Here is a 19,848-nt window from a genome sequence, read left to right as displayed (position 1 = left end):
CAACATTATCATACCCCCTTATAACAGACCGTGTTCCACATCTTTGGAGAATGGCAGAAAATACAGTTCATACATAAAAAGGGGAGATTATTCATCTGCATCAGCCTACATCGCTGTTCTAAGAATGTACAGTGATAATAGACAGCATTGCTTCAAAATTTTTTTCCCTATATATATATAATAAAAAGTTTTGCTCTGCAAAAAAGGCTTTTCATCTTTATCTAAAGTCCCTTCAAGCAGAAGGGCTACATCTATTAAAAACAAAACGTAGCAAAGCAATTTTTAAAAATAGTCATTTTAAAGAAAAAAGGTAAAATTTCATATAATTTCAGCTTTTAATGAAATATATAAAAATTAAGAGTGTAATTTCATTGTTAAATCTGAAAAGGTGTAAGTATCAGTAGCAAGGATCAATTTTATTGCATCCTTCTAAAAACATTTTTGTCACTCCAAATGCATAGAAAATACCTGGCAAATATGATTTGACTATTTTCCCCTCAGCATTCATGAAAAAGGGCTAAGGAAAACTGTACTTACACTGGAGAACTCTTCAAATATTTTTTCCAAAGAGAAATACTCCATGAAAGTTGCAAAACCTTCATTTAGCCACAGATCATTCCACCACTGCATTGTTACCAGATTACCAAACCACTGCAGGAAGAAACAAACTAATACTAACCAACACAGTATTTACATTGTCAGGAATTTTCTAATAATTGTCTGAATTGTCAGATTAATCACTCATAATGTGACAATTTTAAAATTACACTATTACCATTATAACAAACTATATTCAAATTAAAGACTTATAAAACTTAACAGAGTTTACCTTAATTGAATGAGAAAACAAGCAAAAAGGACTATTAGCATACTTCTCTATTTAAAACACATGCATTATACTAGGTAAACAAAAATGATTTTTTAGCCACCTCATTAAAAGTGAGATTTCCTAGATAATAAAAATAATTTTACCTTTGAATATCAAGTTAGTATGTAAGATTTTTCTATTGTATCTACAACCATCTATGACTACTAAAATAATAAGTTTCTATGTAAGAAATCTTCCTCTAACTCAGAAAGCTAGAATACTTCATATCTCTTTTCATTTGCCCAAAGTGAAGACAGTATTTACATGATTCAAAACAGAATTTAAACACTCCTTTAAAAAGTTGGCATATATATAAACAAATGAAATCAGAAAGATCTTCAAATGTCTTCTTATATGAAGACGTATGACGTAAAGAAGAAAAGAATAATAGGAGACTCTCCTAAAAAAAATGTATCTCAAAAATCCTAGAAATAAAGAGTGGTCATAATGTATGCAGTGTTAGTCAGTGTGGCCTAGGGCTTGTCTCAAATCAACAGCAAAAGGAGGGGTTACTAGATAATGAGACAAAATACTTTTGAGAATGACAATAGCATAATTTTCTAAGATATTTTCTTAAAACCAGTTTCAGAGGAAGATGATTTGCTAAGTCTTAATGAAGTAGCAGAAATACTTCCCAATGGTAAGGGGTGGTCCCCAAGGTAAAGACCACTTGTCTGTATGTTCCATTTATAATAATAAATTTGTACTTTCAAATGCTGGCTTGTCAAAAAGTCTCCACAAGTACACAGAGTCATACAGATTGTATTAGAGTTAGAGTAAACTAACCAGAGCACATCATACTCTGCCTTTGTATCCTTCCACCATCACAAGGTCCCCAAACCATACCCAACACTGATAAGCACCGTACCATGGGCACAAGATATGCAAGGTGGTGGGGAAGGTTCATATACTCATATCATTTTCCTCACCCTTTTCTTAAGAGCTCCTTCTACCAATAATAGAGAACCCAGTTCTAGCAGAAGATGAAGAAAGAACTCAAGCCCTAAGCAGAACAGTTCAAGAGTAATCAGAAGATTCTTTCCCACAGTTATACCAAGCAGTTAGCATTTATCAGAGGTGAAACAGATGTGTTTTATTAGGAGGAAAAAAGTATTCAAAGGCAAAAGCTTTTCATAATGAAAAAAGGCAATGCAATCATTAAAAGCTGTATTATTATTAGCATTTAAATTTATTTTTAATAAATGCTAAGACATGAAGTAGACAACAGGCATGAGATATAACAGCCTTGTTAAATACCTGATGGGCCAGCTCATGAGCGATGATTTTGGTAACAAGTTTTCTATCAGCCACTGAAGAAGTATTATTGTCATATAGAAGTGCCTCTTCTCGAAAGGTGATCAAACCCCAATTTTCCATTGCTCCTGCTTCAAAGTCAGGAATAGCCACCAAATCTGGACATAGGATAGAAATGATCAATTTTCCCTAATGGAAGGCCCTCCCTGTTTAAAACAAAATATTTTATCCATTGGTTTTATCACTGTGAATCAGCAGGCTTTGAGTTCTTTTTATAATCCTAATAAATGGAACCTTCCTTATACTATCCAATATGTTATACAAAAAAGATTTGATCAAACCCCTTTTAAAAGTCACTGTTCCACTGTTGTAGAAGAGATACTTAATTCCTTCATAATTAATCAACATCCTAGAGTAAGAAGACAAAGGGCAGGGCTGATACTCCTCTACATAGGACTAAAAAGTACTAAATATCCTCTTGCTTTCCTGAGTTTCCATTACTCAATTTTTATTTCTGAATCAGTAATTTATTATGAAGTTAGAAGCAGTCAAACTCCAGACTAAGCTCTAAACAAATCCCTACTTACACAGTACCTATGTAACAGCCCCCAAAGCTTCTAAGTATTTTAAGCTCCAAGTTCAGATACATTCATGGAATCTAAATAATCCTGACAATTAAAACATTTTTAAAAAAACATTAACAATGTTTGTTAATTACTTTAAAAATAACTCTGGGAAAAACCTTTTTCTAAAAAGACATTTACAAAATGAGTCTAGGTTATAATCATAATGAAGAACAGAGGCACTGTTTGATTCTTACCCAGTTTCTTAAGTGGGTATTGAATTTCAAAGTAGTTTTGGTAAAACTCAAGCAATTTCACAGTTGTTTCCAAGGCATGTTGAACTTGACCAATCTTTTCTGGTATAGCATATATAGAAACCTAAAGGGAAGCATTGGGTATGATGTAAGGACAGGTACAATTAAAATGGCATGATATTCAGGTCAACACTGTCAAGACTAGCATGACTGAGAACTGCATAGTCGTATGAGATCTTTCAGGACAGAAACTTGCTTATAGCCTTTAGCCCCTGCACAGTATAGCAAGTTCTTCCCTTACCACAATGTTCAAAATATTTTATTTTTTTCTATAACTCTAATATAACATCCAAAATAAACTATATTGAGTCATTTTATAGCAATTTATAAACATTTACTCATTTAATTTATGATATTCTTCTCTTTCTCTTTCATTACTTGCAATTGCCCTTCTTACCTATGAACTATCAAGAATGTGTTACTTAGCAGGGAAGACGAAATTCTCATCCTTCCAGCACTATTACAGTGCATGGCATTTAGCACCTCTGCGCCGTGCACTCACTGCAGAGGAGTTACATCTTAAAATGGAGTTAAGTTTTAACAGAAACACATAAGGCAAAAATTGTACTTGCTAGAATTACCCTGGAAAAAGAGATTAGAGACCAATGTATTCTGTCAGTGTGGGATAGTTTGATTTCTTCCAGCCTTGGGACAACTTGTTTTCAGCTGTTGGTCTGTTTATACGAATCATGTTATATGAAAAAAAAGAATCATACCCAGGAGAGTGAAACTCACTGAATAGTGCACAGTAACTAAAACCAACTAAGGGAACAACAGATTCAAGTTTCCAGCTCCCATTCACTCCACAGCGCACACTCAGTAGGGGAAAGGTAGATGAAATAACCTCCATTAATTATAATTCTTTCTCTCTCTCTTTTTAGGCCAAGTGCATAAGTTAAACACATAATGTTATTCAACTACTGAAAATGTCTTCTTATTCAGTGAATATCAAAAAAGCAAAATTTAAGCAATTATATTCAAAGTAATGGATTTTAAAAAGGAATATTTATTGTTTTTCAACTGAATGAGAAAAGCCCTACATACTCACTTGGGAAAGTGGGATGTGGATGAGAATTAGAAAATAAATACCTCAAAATGAAGCTCTCAACAAATGGGAAATAACAATCCACTATTTGGATAAAATACATTGGTGAATAGTCACTCCAAATTAATTTTAGTCTCCCATTAAAAGATATAAAACTGCTGACAATTTCTAAACAGTCGTATATGGGGCTTCACCTATAGAATGTATGCCTTAACCACAGAAACATGGAGGTAACTTGGCATAAAATAAATGTAAAGAAAATTTTTCTGAGTAAACACAAAAAAATTGTGTAAGTCTATAGTTAGAGTGTCAGGGTTCAAGTCTTTATTATTAATAGTTGTAGAATTGTGAGCATGTTAACTAGTCTCAGTTTCCTTATTTGTAAAATGGTGATAAAAATAGTTTCTACACTCACAGGGTTACTGTGGGAATTGAATGAGCTAATACATGTACAGAACTTAGAATACTGCCTGATACAAGGTAAATGCTCAATAAACGCTAGTTATTATCATTGTTCCAAACAGAATCCTAATAGAATTGGGGCAATAGACGTGTGAGCAGAATGCGTATGGCACAAGTTACATGGACTATAGTTAATAGCACAATTATAAAAATGTCCTTTCATCAATTATAATGTTCCACACCAATGCAAGGTGTTAGTTAATAGGCTTGGTGTTAGTTAATAGGCTTGGTGTATGGGAATCCTGCCTTTTATGCATGATTATTCTGTAAACCTACAACTTCTCTAAAGAAGATAAAAAAATAACTGGAAGAACTCAGTGCCTGGGTTTGGAGTTAACCAACCAAAAATATGTTGCTTTCTGGGAAATGAATGTGGCTTGAGCGTTTGGGTGCCCGCCTGCCACATGGGCGGTCCTGGGTTTGTTTCCCAGAGCCTCCTAGAGAAGATGAGCAAAAAAGTGAGCTGACTCAACGGGCTGGTGTGGCAAGCTGGCACAACAAGATGACACAAAGAGGAAACACAATGAGAGACACAACAAAGCAAGGAGTAGTGTGGCTCAAGCGATTGAGCACCTCTCTCCCACATGGAAGGTCCCAGGTTTGGATCCCAGTGCCTACTAAAGAGAAGACAAGCAGACACAGAGGACACAAAGAATTGACAGTGAGTGCAAACAATGGGCGGGGGGGGATAAAGAATTTTTAAAAAGATTTATTTATTTATTTTTATTTAATTCTCTCCCCATCCTTGCCCCGCCCCCCATTTGTCTGCTCTCTGTGCCCATTCACTATGTGTTCTTCTGTGTCTGCCTGTATTCTTGTCAGTGGCACCCAGAATCCGTGTCTCTTTTTGTTCTGTCATCTTGTTGTGTCAGCTCTCTGTGTGTGTGGCGCCATTCCTGGACAGGCTGCACATTTTTTGCACTGGGCAGCTCTCCTTATGGGGTGCACCTATGCGCGTGGGGCTCCCCTATGCAGGGGACACCCCTGTGTGGCAGGGCACTCCTTGCATGCATCAGTACTGCGCATGGGCCAGCTCATCACACAGGTCAGGAGGCCCCGGGTTTGAACCGTGGACCTCCCATGTGGTAGGCAGATGCCCTATCTGTTGGACCGAGTCCGCTTCCCAGAAATAAAGAAATTAATTAACTTTTTTAAAAAATTTGCTTTCCAAAGTAATCTCCCAGGTCATGTAGCCAAATGTACTTCATCAGCCCAACCCTCCTATCTACAGTCCTCGGCCCCAGACTGTGACAACAAGCAAAAAACAACAAAAAAGGCACACAGGAGCACTGCATGCCAGCCAGCTCACCACACGGGTCAGGAGGCCCTGGGTATAGAACCCTGGACCCTCCATATGGTAGGTGGACGCTCTATCAGTTGAGCCACAACAGCTTCCCTGAGGCAAGCCCTTATTATCTCTGCTTGTTCCTTCCAGACACATGTATTTTATGTTATAATCAACTTGCTCAACTAACAAGATGCTATCCAATAGAAACACCGCCAACATCCCCCAGACTTCTCCTCAAACACCCTTTTGCCACACGCACACACCATTTGGCCATTCTTATCACTATGTGTAAAACCACTTTTTTCTAGAGGACAAGTAAGGAAAGAAAAAAATGAAGTTCACTTGAAACTGAAATCTAACCAAAGGACCCACTTATTTCCATTTCTAGAATACAATGATTAGGAGAAAAGGTAGTTTGGTATTTTCTCTTCCTTTCTACTTCTTTTTCTTTTTTAAAAAAATATGTGCAGGAACGGATGTGGTGTGAGCAACTGAGCACCCACCTCCCACATGGGAGGTCCCAGGTTTGGTTCCTGGTACCTCCTAAAGAAAAAAACAGACAACCAGCAGACAATGAGAAAAAAATAGGAGCAGACAACAAGCAAAAAACAACAACAATAAAAAACAAGCAAGCAAAAAGTAAACAGACGAAGTCATCTTAGGGGAAAAAAAGAACATATGCTATGAGTTCTCACTAGAGATAAACTATGTGGTCATTATATTACATTATCAAGATTGTTCTAAGAGTAACAAGTAATAAGAAATAGAGCAATCTAGCTCAATGAAGAGTCTTAAACACCAATCTGGGCTTTATAGGAGTATTCTAAACATTGTCAAATGGAAGTCAGTTGATACTTAGGTCTTAAGGCTTACAACTTAAATTTTCTTGTAGAATCTCTTGCTAAGACCTCGTAGAAGATTCTAAAGGGCACAACTATGAAGATCCCCAGTTAGGGCTCACAGAAAAGGATTCTTTTAGTTGAGGAATAACAAATTTAACTTATTTGTTACTTACTTTAATAAATATCAAAACTGTGTAACAAAAGCAAAAATAGAACCAAACCATTTCCAAAAAGGACACTAATGTGGCCTGCAAGAGTTATAAAGGTAGAAAATATTGGAAACTTCTGATACTAAGATTACTGACAAACACCAGGCTTCTGAAACAGATAACTGGATACACAAAAAGCATCAATTCCTAAACAAACACCAGTATCAAAACTATGCAGAGTAACAGATTAGATGGGAATTTAGGAGAATGACCAAACTGTATATATTACCCAGACTGGTAGAAAAACACTTGAGGTAGAATTGTTTTTAGTGGAAATATGGAAATAAGTCCTGACTGAATATGAATAACTTAAAATTATAACTTTAATTTGATAATGCCACTGAAGGTCCTGTTTGACTTGCTAAATGGATAATATGCTGTCCACAACTGATTGACCATGACTGGATTCTGATTCTACAAATTAGACCCATTCATGCTGAAAACAAAAGCAGATGGTGGCAACAAAACAAAATAAAACCTCAGAACTAAAAGAAAAAAGCACTGTATTTCAAAACAGGCCTAGAATTTTCCAGGTAACTAGAATTCCTGAAGGTCAGGGAGTGGTTTAAGGAACACTGAAGAATGAGCAAATGTTTCTCTTTCTTTAGGCCTTTGACAATATGGTAGCCTTTCCACCTAAAGAGCATATTTAATAACCTACAGTCATTTTTTGTTGCTTGGTAAGATTGACATTAGTAAGGAAAGCCCTATTGCCTTATTCCTGAAATTTATGGCATGGTCCTAATATCAGATATGGCAATTTATAAGCCAGAAATAATATTTTAGCATAACAAAAATCCTTTGTTAGACTGCAAGTCTGAAGTTAGGTCACCATAATAAATTTATATCATTTGGTATAAGAAACAGTGTATAGTGGTAGAAAATAGAAGTCTATCATCACTAGCTGTGTAATCTTAGGTAAATTATTTAACCTCTCAGAGACACTGTTACCCCATCAGAAATATGGGGATAATGCCTACTGGCAACTGAATTACCTCCCTCACAAAAGGTATGCTTAGGTCCCAACCCTTATTCCTGCCGCTGTGAATCTACTGCAAATAGGACCTTTTGGTGAGGTTACTTCAGTTAAGTTAACGCTCACCTGAATCTGGGTGGGTCCTAATCCTATTACTGGAGCCCTTATAGAAAAAGCCACAGAGGAAAAAGCTAGGAGGAGCTGCCAGAAGCTGGAAGTAAATGGAATCCAAAAGCGAAAGGAGAAGACACTGCATTGCCAAATGACAGAAATTGCCAGTAAATTCCTCTTAAGTCATACCATTATTTGGTATTTGCTTTAGCAATCAGGAAATGAAAACAATGCCTCCACTTCATCTGGTTTGTAAAATGAAAAGATGTTTATAAATAAGTGCCTAGAACAGCTTGCCAGCATAGAGTAAACTCCAAGCATGTTACATTCCCGCCATTTCCTATGAAATCTGTACACAGTTCCAATAGCCGCTATCAAGTAAACAACAGTACCCATGCCACTCAGTTATGGTCTCTTGTGGTGTCACGAAGAGAATAAAATTACTGTTTATTGTATAATGTTAATTCTTTCAAAACACATATACTACTAATACCAATAAAAATGATGAAGATTATTTACATCTGGAAAAAAGGGAGCTCAAAGGAGTATTCATAATATGATTTCTTTTTTAAAAAATAAAAAAGAAATTGGAAGAACAAACAGAAAAAATCGGTAATATACTCATCTAATCATAGATAGGGTAAGGTTTCAGGTACCTTTTTTTTGCTTTTTAATTACTTGTATTAGGAACCAATATAGCAGCATAATCAAACATGTACTTTGTAAACTACCTGGGTTCAAATCTCTCCGCTAGAGCTTACTAGCTCCTAGGCCCTTGGGCACACCATTCTCTAAGCCTCTCTAAGCCTCACCTTTTTCAACTCAAATACTATATTAACCTGCTTTCTTAAGGATTAAATTTTTTAAATCCCTGTAAAATATTCATTACCTGACAGAAGTAATAGTAGCAGTGCTAACAATAGTAGTAGTCATAGTTGAATCATTTTTTGATTTTCCTATTATGACCATGAAATTCTTGAACATGCATTAAAAATTAAAATGAAAAATTATCCACAAACACTATCTCATTTGATCTATTCTACTATCCTATGAAGTAGGCAAGGTATTTTATCATCTTAAATAAGAAAAAACTGAAGCTCCAAGATGTTAAGTGACTTGCCCAAGGATATACAGAACAAGGACATGAGTAAAAAGTAGATAAGCACTGAGGCTTCATTACTCCTAGTCTAGTGCTCTTTCAGTCAAACAAATCACAGGTTGCTATCGTTTACCAGCTTTATTAAACAATACTATATTGTCATTATTCACTATGAAAAATACATAACTGAAAAAATGTAAATCTAAGGGCCTTCCTGGCTAAACATCTCTTTTTGGAACCACTACTTCATTAAACTTTTTTTTTTTAAATAACGAAATTTCCTAAGTTTAATAGTCATTTAAAAAAAATTTTTTTTTAATTTCTTTCCCTTTTCCTGTCTCCCCCCAGTTGTCTGTTTTCTGTGTCCATTAGCTGTATGTTCTTCTGTGTCCGCTTGTATTCTTGTTAGTGGCTTGTATTCTTGTCAGTGTCTTGGACCTCCCATGTGGTAGGTGGATGCCCTATCCGTTGGGCCAAATCCACTTCCCTACTCTATTAAACGTTAATTTCCCTTTCTACCTAAAACAACTGTTAACTTTTGTCTCCTACAACACTTGAAGATAACTGATGATAGCCTGAGAATTCAAAGTTTTGGCTGCATTCTTCCTGGATTATTTCTTTCAGAAAATCACTTGTGGGAAGCAGCTGTAGCTCAAGCAGTTGAGCTCCAGTTTACCATATGGAGGACCCAGGATCAATTCTCAGGACCTCCTAGTTAAAAAAAAAAAAAAAAAAAAAAGCCGCAGGCTGCCACATAGTGAAACAATGCACCAAAAAGATGATGATGCACAGATAGAAAGAAAAAAGAAAGTCACTTGCTTTCTACTGTGATCTGACGAGAATTAGTCCATGTTTCTATGTGTCTCCAGCTAATATCTCACTCCCAACTGATGTCTTGATTAAAGATTAAAGTTACTTTGTATTGAACAGTAAAGGCTACCCTTTACTAGTCAGCAGCCCTTACATTTATAAATTGCTTTAACGATAGATAAATGTCTTATTAATCAAGTTGTCTTATCTGTAGATATTTAAAAGGAAAAGTACAAAACGAAAAGCCTAAGTGTGGTGGTTTTAAATATGTCCACAAATTTTATGTCTCCCTTCAAGAGATGAATCTTAATTCTCCTCCCCTTAAGTGTGTCCTAGACTTAGTGACACATTTCAAACAAATAAAATATGGTGGAAGTTCTGGTATGTGACCTCTGAGATTATCTTGTAAAAGGCATTGTAGGGAAGCAGATGTGGCTCAACTGATTGGGCTCCCATCTACCACACTGGGGTCCTGGGTTCAGTTCCTGGGGCCTCCTGGTGAAGGCAAGCTGGCCTGAGCCATGGAGAGCTGACACAACAAGATGATGCAACAGAAAAAAAGAGACACAGAGGAAAGACAATAAGAGACACAACAAACCAGGGAGCTGAGGTGGCTCAAGTGATAGAGAGCCTCTCCCCCACGTCGGAGGTCCCAGAATTGGTTCCTGGTGCCTACTAAAGAGAAGATGAGAAGAGAAGACAAGCAGACACATAGAAGGGACAAAGAGAACAGATAGCAACTGCAGGCATCAAGAGGTGGTGGGGAGAATAAAATTTAAAAAAAAAAAAAAAAAAAAAAAAAGGCATTGTGGCTTCTTCCTTGTTCTCTTTCTTGGAACACTCACTCCAGAGAAGCCAACTGCCTTTTCATGAGGCTAGTCTAGTAGCCAGCCCTATGGACAGCCAGCCCTATGGAGCCAGCCCTATGTGGTGATAAAATATTAGTCTTCCTGTCAACAATCACTGCTAAAATGTTTGGTGTGTCAGTCAGCTACCGGAAGCAGATCTTCCTGGCCAGGCAAGGTATTAGATGACTACTGCCCTAGCTGACATCTTATCCTGATCCTGATCCTGATCCTGATCCTGAGCTGGAACCATCTAACTAAGCCATTCACAGATTGCTATCTTGCCAAAACTGCGTGAAATAACAAATGTTTATTATTTAAGCCATAACAAAATACACTTAGATTTTAAATAGATTTATATAAGGGTTTCTATCATTCCAGTATATTAGTAAAGATGCCTGTCTACTCTGGATTATATTAGAGAGCTTTATGAAGAATATACATGTAAAACAATTTAAAAATAATTTAAGGCTAAATATTATAAAGTGGTAAATTGTGAGGTTCTGAGTATAGTGGTTTAGAAATTTAAAGAACAATACATATAAACTGAAGTAGAGAGGGAGGCCTTTATGGAAGAGTTGAAGTTTAAGCTTGGCTTTGGAACACTGGCAGGGTTTGAATAGGGAGAAAGAAATTTTGAAAGAATGAAATTAAAGCAGATAGATTCAAAGGCAGATATGAGAATGAAGTATGTAAGTGAGCAATGAATAAGTCAGCTTGGCTAAACAGAAGAACACACATTAGAGCAACTGGAAATTAGCTGAATTTATGGGGAAGGTCTTGAATATAAGAATGATGATATAATCACACAGGCAATAAGAAGCCAAAGAAGGACAGAAAGAGAGGAAGAGAGGCAAGAGAAAGGAGAAAGGGAAAGGAATAGAAGGAGAAATGGAGGGAAAGAAAGAAAAGAAAAAGCCAAGACTGCATATATTTAGGGAATATAATAGAAAGTGCTATATAATATCTGGAGGGTTTTTTTAAAAAGATTTATTTACTTCTCCAGGCCCCTGCCCTGCTGCTTTTTGCTGTCTGTGTCCATTCGCTGCGTGATCTTCTGTATCTATTTCTCTTTTTTGTCCTTTCCTCTCATCTTTCTCCTCTAGGATTCAGAGGGATTCCATCCTGGGGACCTCTGATGTGACAAGAGGTTCCCTGTCAATTGTACTTCTTCAGGTCCTGGTGTCTGCTGAGCTTCACTTTGACTCTCCCCTTGGTCTCCTGTTGTGTCATTATCTTGCTGCGTGGCTCACTTGCATGGGCACTGGCTCAGCACACGTATACTCACATGTGGGCACTTGGCTCACTGTGCGGGTGTTCAGTTCACCGAGTGGGCACTGGCTCACCACACAGGCATGCTTTCTCTTCTTCTTTTCACCAGGAGATCCCAGGGATTGAACCTGGGTACTCCCATGTGGTAGGCGGAGGCCTTATCACTTGAGCCACATCCGCTTTCCAATATCTGGAGTTTTATATCAAAGAGTATGATAAGAAATATATAATAAAAGTGTAGGGGAGTGGATGTAGACCAAGTGGTTAAGGGCCTGCTTTCTACGTATGACGACCCAGGTTCGGTCCCTGGTTTCTCCTAAAAACAAAACCTACCAACCAACAAGTGAAACGAACTCTCACTGGGGAGTGGATGTAGCTCAGTGGTTAAGTCCCTGCTTCTCATGTATGAGGTCCTGGGTTCCATCCCTAGTACCTCCTAAAAAGAAAAAGAAATTATAACTAAAGTGCTATGAAATATCAGAGAGGGAATGATGAATCCCAGGTGGGGACAAATAATGACAAGCTTCATGGGGAGGGCGACAATCACCTGGTTCTTGAATAAGAAGCAAGCCTGACTCTTTGAGATTGGACCTTTTAGGCTTTATCAAGGTTGCAATCTCTGAACCAAGGGCTAAATTTGTTATGATGCTTGAAGTGGAATTAAATATGTTCAGATTTAAACCAGTCTTAATATCCTTTTGATATAAATAAGCCTGAAGGGGATGTTACCATATTGAGCATTTAATATGCAGTCTACTCTTACCTTCAAACACTTCACTTCTTGAGTAGTAGTGCTCCATTCTTTAATCTCGAGCTAAAGCCATACATTATTATTGCTAATGAACAGCTAGAGAACGCTTATCTTGGTGAGGTATGGGGTAGCCATGATAATCTTTTCTAATGAGAGAAATACATCCTTTTGAAGTAGCAAAATGGTAGGATTCAAGAATACTGTGATAAAAATAGCAAATCCAGTTGGATGTCTTCAAAGGATAGACAATATTCCAAGGCGAGGATTAAAAAAAGAAACAAAAATTAAAGAATCCCATATATATTTGTCTTAAAGCATAACAATTTTTAGCTTAAAAAAGATCTTTTGCTCCTTCAATACTGTCAGTATATGAAAATATTAGCTTTATTAGCTTTATTTGGTCTCCACTGAGAAATTAAAGCATAAAATCAAACCGAATGATCATTTACAGACAGGCATTAATACAAAGAAAAGCAGAGCCTAATTAGAATAAATGTATAATTTTGACAAAGCGTCGTTAAGCCAGACACTTAAATTAAACCATCTAAGATGAGGAAAATTCAATCAGGACTTGTATTACCAAAAAAAGATTCATCTAAATTTTACACACTAGAGTTTTCCTTTCAATCATATTTTTCACATTATCTTTTAAGTCTATTTAAGGTTCTGGATATTACTGCTGCTCAGTAAGATTTTCTGCATTGATTCTATTGTTCTATTATCTGGGTTATCCAGTATGGTAGTCACCAGCCATATGAACACTCTTAAACCCTTTTGAAATGTGATTAGTAAGACTGAGGAAGTGAAATTAAAGCTTTATTTAACATTAATTCATTATTAACATTAATTATTTAAATTTAAATAGCCACATGAGGCTAGTGGATATCATATTGGACTGCACAATCCAAGAAGCTTTAGTGTACTTGTATTTTCTTACAGAAAGTTTCTTATAAAAGTAAAATTACAAGAAACTTGAAAATTATTGACTTCCAGGTATTAACATAATGAAGGTAAGTAATAGCTAAGCAAAAAAAAATAAATAAAAGTAGCATTTCCAGTAAAAAAATGTCAGAGTTATGATGCAAGAGCTTGTTTTCTTTTATAAGGTTCCATAAAGAATCATAAAAGCAAGAATTTCTCTTAACCTCTTACTTATGAATCACGCTTTTGGACAATTACTATAACGACATACCAGGGTTCCATTTATGTCCTGACTTAGGTTCTTCATCTCCCCCACAACAAAAGCAACCAGATAAGTGCTCATTTTCACACTCTCAGAAAATTCATCCTGAACGAGTCCATCTTCCATATTAACTGATGATTTCTATAGGCAAAAGGGGAAACAATGTCAGTTCTGTTACTATGGGAATGACAGTAACAAAAGAACTAAGAAACCAAAAATTCAAAATAGGCTATAGATAGTGAAGATGCTGGCATATTTTAATCACTCAGCCTGAGTTTCTGGACAGAGCACAGCCCTTAGTCTCAGTCTGTTCTACCACCCTTCATCAAGAGGATACACTGAGTAGAGAGAAATTCCTTAAGGAGTTTTCAGTTTTAGAAGATGGCTTTGAAAAATCATAAATTAGAGATAGTAACAGTGACCCTTACTTTTTTACCTAGGAGTGCTTCACTCTACTACAACAAATATCTTTACAGAAAAAGGAACTACAGGTGGGATGGCTAAAGGTTCCATCCCACCAAATAATCTGAAATAGCTTCTCAAGGTGCCATACTGAGGACCCTGAGAAGACTCAGTTAGCTTAAAGGCAGTAAGTCACTAGAGAAATCTGTACCAGGATGAGAGAATACAAGCAACCTTGCAAGACTTTTCAACCATAATTTAAAATATGTTTTGGAATATTCGGCAAGTAGACATCCATCTCTTTCAAAAAAAAAGATTAAGGTGAAAGTATGGCTGGGAGTGGAGCTCTTAGAGTGATGTCTTTGTTTAAGTACAGAACATATCCTCTCCTGCTTACAGGGGTTGATCCCATAGCCTGTTAGATGTAGCTGTTCCCCTCTCTAAATATACAAGTTCTAGGAAGCTCCCATCAACCTTCTCAGGAGTCTGAGAAAACAAAAGGATCCGCAAGGATTGGTTTAGCAATTCTGCTTGGTTTCATCCTCACTGCCTCCCACACAGAGCTAACAACCCAAGAAGAGGCTCTTCTTGTTGTCAATCTCCAAATTACAACACTCATTTTTCATTTAGTAATAAAAAACAAAGAACTGTGACTTAACACTATCAAATATCACTTCTTAGAATAGCAAATTCACTATCTCCTAGAAAATACCATTCTGATCTTTAGTACTAGTCCATAGTGTTAACTGTACAATTTTAGCACATGGTACACATTTCACATTTCTTAATCATACACTCCAAATTCACCAGGAATTTCTCTCTCTTTGGTACTCCTCAGGCTGGTTTCCCAGCTGATACTTTAACTTTTATTTAAGTATTTTAACAAAGAATAAGAATGTATATGATTTTAATCATTCCCAACAGAGACCTGGTGAAGAGGATTTCAAGTGTTCTTAAAAATGAGAGACTTGGGGGGTATAAGGGGACCTCATATTTTTTTAATGTAATATTAAAAAAATAAAGACAAAAAAAAAAGATTTGAAATGGGAAAAAAAAAAGAATATGCTATATCAAAATAAAAATCACACTAAGTCCACAAAAAAAAAAAAAAAAAAAAAGAGACTCAATCAAATATTTTACATTCCAAAGAACAGAACAGTACCTTAGGCATATTTGATAAAGCAGTATGTTGTTCATCCCTTACAATCCTAATGATAAATGTGGCTTTAAATGCTGGTTCATCAAAACAAGGAAAAGCAGATCTTGCTGCCAGGGGTTCAAACTGAGTTGCTGCAAAGTACCTAAAACAAATGCAAATTCAATCCAACAGTTATTAAGCATCTACTATTCAAAATACCATGCCAAGTCTTAGGGATATAAGAAAAACATCATACAATCCCAGCCATTAAAGGATCCACAGTGTACTGGGAGAGGCAGAAGTTTATACAACAGACACAAATTTAAGTTAGGTTGCAAATTATGCCATAACAACACTAAAACAAAATGGTGGGAATGAAAAGCAGGAACAATATTCTGATTGAGGTTGAAGACACTGCAAGGAAATTGGTGACAAAACCGGAAAAGGGCCTTAGAAGATGAGTAGTATTTGAAAAGGTCGAAAAGGGAAGAGAGTACACTCTAAAAATCATGGGCAACACAAGGAAAGACACAGAACAGTGCATGTTCAGGGACTAAGTGGGTTGTCCAACGTAACTGACGGTGAAGCACAAATGTAGACTACAGCTGGCCTCTGACATTTCATCAAGGTTTCTGATGGAAGAACAGTATAAAAGGTGCTCAATAAATGCAATTAATCATCTGTACAGACTCTGGCTTCATAACACTACAACTCAAATTCACTACTTGTACTTTTGTGTAAACTGAAAACTAGTTGTCCTGTGCCTAGGTGTCCTTTACTCTTTTCACAGATGAATCAAAATTTTCCCTCCACCTTCTACAACAGAGTAGCAACATTTGAAAATTTAACTGATTAAGGCTTAGAAAAAGGCTGAGGGAAAAAACATAAAAATGGGGAAAAATGTAGACTTTCAATTAAGCAGCCCTACATACACTTGGGAGATCACCCAAACATGGCCACAGAGTAATCAGGACAAGTATGGCACTAGTGTACATATTTCAGGTACTGGTCAATATAATATCTATACAACCACCATTTTGGATGTGGTAGCCTCTCTTGCTTAGAACTTATTTTCCACTTTTGGAAGATAAAACATAAAAGAAAAGGGAGAAAAAGAGTGGGATTTGAAATCAGAAGACCAAACTCTGCAGTTTACCAACCATATGATCTTAGGTTCATCAGTGACTTAAGTTTCAATCCTTACCAAATATCTCTACAAAATACCCAGGGTTTTTGTTAGAATCAAATAAGACTACTCATAATAAAACCTACTTGTCTACCATAAAGCCCAATATAGATGTTACGCTACATAGCCTAACTCTTCATTTTCTTTTACACTTTAATTATTGTGCTTTTTTTCCTGGTGGGGGTGTGGCCAAATAACTCTTTTAATAGGGTCAAGTAAAGGAAGTGAGCAATCAACACACATGAAGCAATTCAAGCATACTAAGTTTCTAATATTCCATTTCTTTACCTTTCCCCCTACATTTTTTACGCAATTGACAGAAGACTTTTGAAGAATGCCACAAGGGACCAAGGGATAGTTTGATGACTATTCATACAAGGGAACCTACATGGACCATCACTTTTGGATAAAAATTGAATCATAAAGTTCTAAGACAGATAAAACCTTAAATTATTATTAAAACAGAAACAATATTGGGAGCTAATGTGGCTCAAGCAGTTGAGCACCTGCTTCTCACATGGGAGGTTCCGGGTTGGGTCCCCAGTGCCAAAAACAAAAACAAACAAGTAAATAAGCAAAAAAACCAACCCTGGGGAGCTCATGTGTCTCAGTGGTTGAGTACTCGCTTCCTGCATACGAGGTCCTGGGTTCAATCTCTGACCCCCATACCTCAAAAACAAACAAACAAACAACAAAAATCCCCAAAAAACAGAAGCAATATTAATTACCTCAGGGAAAAGTCCTTTTGAGAAGGTTGCTGCTTAATAATGCTTATAATCTCTCCAGTCTATGTTAAAGCTTATTCTTTAAATAGTGACTATATTTGCTTTCAGAAATACTAGTTGCAATTTGAGCGCAACCTCAAAGCTCACTACTGGTCTAAAATTTTTGCTCAAAAATAGTGAGTCTCTTCTCAAAGTAGTATATACATTCTAGTCTGTTCTGTTGCTGTTCCCAAGTTCTCGGCCATGCAGTAAAGCAGACTACATGCTCATCAGCAGAAAGAACCAATGTTATATTTGAAAGATGAAATTTATTGAAAGAATTCTTCTGTATCAAAATACCCTGCTCACATTAAACTGACACATTTTGATCTTTCACTCCATACTGCTTCTTCCAAATTGTAGTCTGTCTTCATGAAGGATATTATTTCTAATTAAATTTCAGATTAAGTTTACTAGATTTTGTTAAAGCAAAACACAGCTATTCCTTGTTGTCACTATCTCCAGTTACATTGGAAAACCTTTTTCTTAAGACTAGAGCTTATTCTGAGTACTTCAATGTTAAAGAACCTAATGATAAAACTAGGTTGTAAGACATGAACTATAAATTATATAACATAAGAGCTTGACAACATGCTCCTTTAAAAGGACAACAAATTGAAAGCTTGGTATAAGTGTTTTTTAGCCCTTGCTTTTTTAACCCACTATATTTTTCAAAAGAAAATGTAACAGCCTTAACTCAAGACTTAAATTCCTTACTCAATACACCTACTCTATGTAAGCATCTTTTAAGATACTGTAAGGTATGTTCACATCATACCAATCTCATATCTCCCGATTATGAGTTTCCAATGGAATCTACATAATAAGATGTTTGGGTAGTCAGAATTAAAACCACACAATTTGAAGCACTGGGGACAAAAAGATGAGGAAACGGATCTTGATCATAAGTCACTCACAATCTGGCTTGGGAGGTAGATGTGTAATGAAATAGTTTTACAATAAAAAAAAAAAGGACGTGCAAAGCTCAGAAAGAGAGCTCAGACATGAGAGTTAACTCTGATAAAAAAAAGGCTAGGAAGTCCTCTTAGAGCACATTATATCCAATCAGGTTAGAGAATTTGAAGTTCTAGGAATAACACAGTGATAACAATGTGCAAAGGTAAAGACTTGTGAACTAGGGAGGCAATATACTATAATAGCCAAGAATGTGGCCTCTAGTTGAAATGACCTTGGGTTTGAGTTCCCTCTCTCTGCTACCTGCTAGCCATCAGATATAAGATGAGTTTTTATACTTTAAGTGCCTCTGATCCCTCAGCTGTAAAATGGATAAAATGTTAATATCTACCTTTTAGTGGGTTTGGCAGAATAAAAGACTAAACTTATAAAATACTTAGAATAGTTTCTAGCTCTTCAGTTCTCAGTAAATGCTGGCTATTATGGTCACCAGGTTTCAGGAAAGTACAGAGGAAGTTCAGCATGGCAGGTGAGGGCTGTAAGAAGTAATGAGGGCAGATCACGAAAGGTCTTGAACTAAATCCTGTTAGGAATAAGGAACTGCTGAAGGACTGTATGCCAAAGACCAACAAGGTCAGATCTGTACTAAAAGAAAGTCTGGCAGCAGAGAAGAAGATAGGTAGTAGGAGGAAGGAGAGCTGTGGTAAGATTAGAGGTGAGACCCAGTAAGAGGCTTGCTTTAAGAATTAAAAAAAAATGCTGAGAGACTGAAGGACAAAAAATAAACAGTAAGACACACCTTCATCCTAAATGTGTTTTGTAGTTCTGTTACTGTCAGCTGGTTATCCAGAGTCTTAAGCCCATCACCACAGCTTCAGGATTTAACCACAAAGTTACTGATTGGCTTCTGCTTTTAGATCACAGTAGTTTCTTTCCAAGAGCAGCAACTATACACGTACTTGACATTTACATAGTCTGATTTTCCAATCAATAAGGAATATATCCCTTAATTGCTTTATCTAACAGTTCAAATATTTATTCTAATTATGACCTCAGGGTAAAACAAAAATATAAAAACTTCTCTAACAGAACTAAGAAAAATTAAAAATGGGAAAAAGACCAAAACAAAAAAATAACCAAACACAAAAAACTACTTTGAACATAGTTTCCAGACATCTTCAAAGGTGTGAATAATCTTTTTAACTTATATCTTACACCAAGAGATAAAATCATGCGGGAGATTCATTTTACTGAACTAGGTAGGTTAAACTGTCTTATATTTTGCTTATACCAGCAGAATTCACAGATTCATTTTACTCAGTTTAAAAATATTTCGTTAATCTTCTATTTCTTAATTATGAGGAACAACTATCATCCATTTTTCTAGCATTTTTCACAACTCAATCCAGTCTGTGACAATAGTCAACAAATGACTATACCCCCAAAAAAGCCTTACCCTGCTACACAACATTTATTTCTCCCATTATATAATAGTAAGTCCAAGATACTCCAGGGGCAATAATCTGATTGGAAGAGACAGCTAGGGGATTT

General features: G+C 36.3%; 1 protein-coding gene across 4 annotated transcripts in view; it reads right to left on the bottom strand.

Moving 5' to 3' along the window:
• The window catches only part of LNPEP (leucyl and cystinyl aminopeptidase), a 124,725-nt gene that overhangs the window by 53,807 nt on the left and 51,070 nt on the right, over positions 1–19,848 (bottom strand). For all 4 annotated transcript variants that reach the window (XR_009180639.2, XR_009180638.2, XM_004455952.5 and 1 more), the window contains exons 3-7: positions 15,457–15,595; positions 13,902–14,033; positions 2,943–3,063; positions 2,126–2,280; positions 538–651 (exon numbers count right to left, since the gene is read on the bottom strand). Coding sequence is in view for 2 of the 4 variants with exons in the window: in XM_004455952.5 (XP_004456009.1) it covers positions 538–651; positions 2,126–2,280; positions 2,943–3,063; positions 13,902–14,033; positions 15,457–15,595 (661 nt within the window). In the remaining 2 variants the exon portion in view is untranslated. The remainder of the gene's footprint in view (positions 1–537; positions 652–2,125; positions 2,281–2,942; positions 3,064–13,901; positions 14,034–15,456; positions 15,596–19,848) is intronic.

The sequence above is a fragment of the Dasypus novemcinctus genome, chromosome 2 (assembly GCF_030445035.2).
Source record: "Dasypus novemcinctus isolate mDasNov1 chromosome 2, mDasNov1.1.hap2, whole genome shotgun sequence".
In the NCBI taxonomy this organism is placed as follows: domain Eukaryota; kingdom Metazoa; phylum Chordata; class Mammalia; order Cingulata; family Dasypodidae; genus Dasypus; species Dasypus novemcinctus.
The sequence above is the reverse complement of the archived record's forward strand: the minus strand, read 5'-3'. Positions and strand labels throughout refer to the sequence as shown.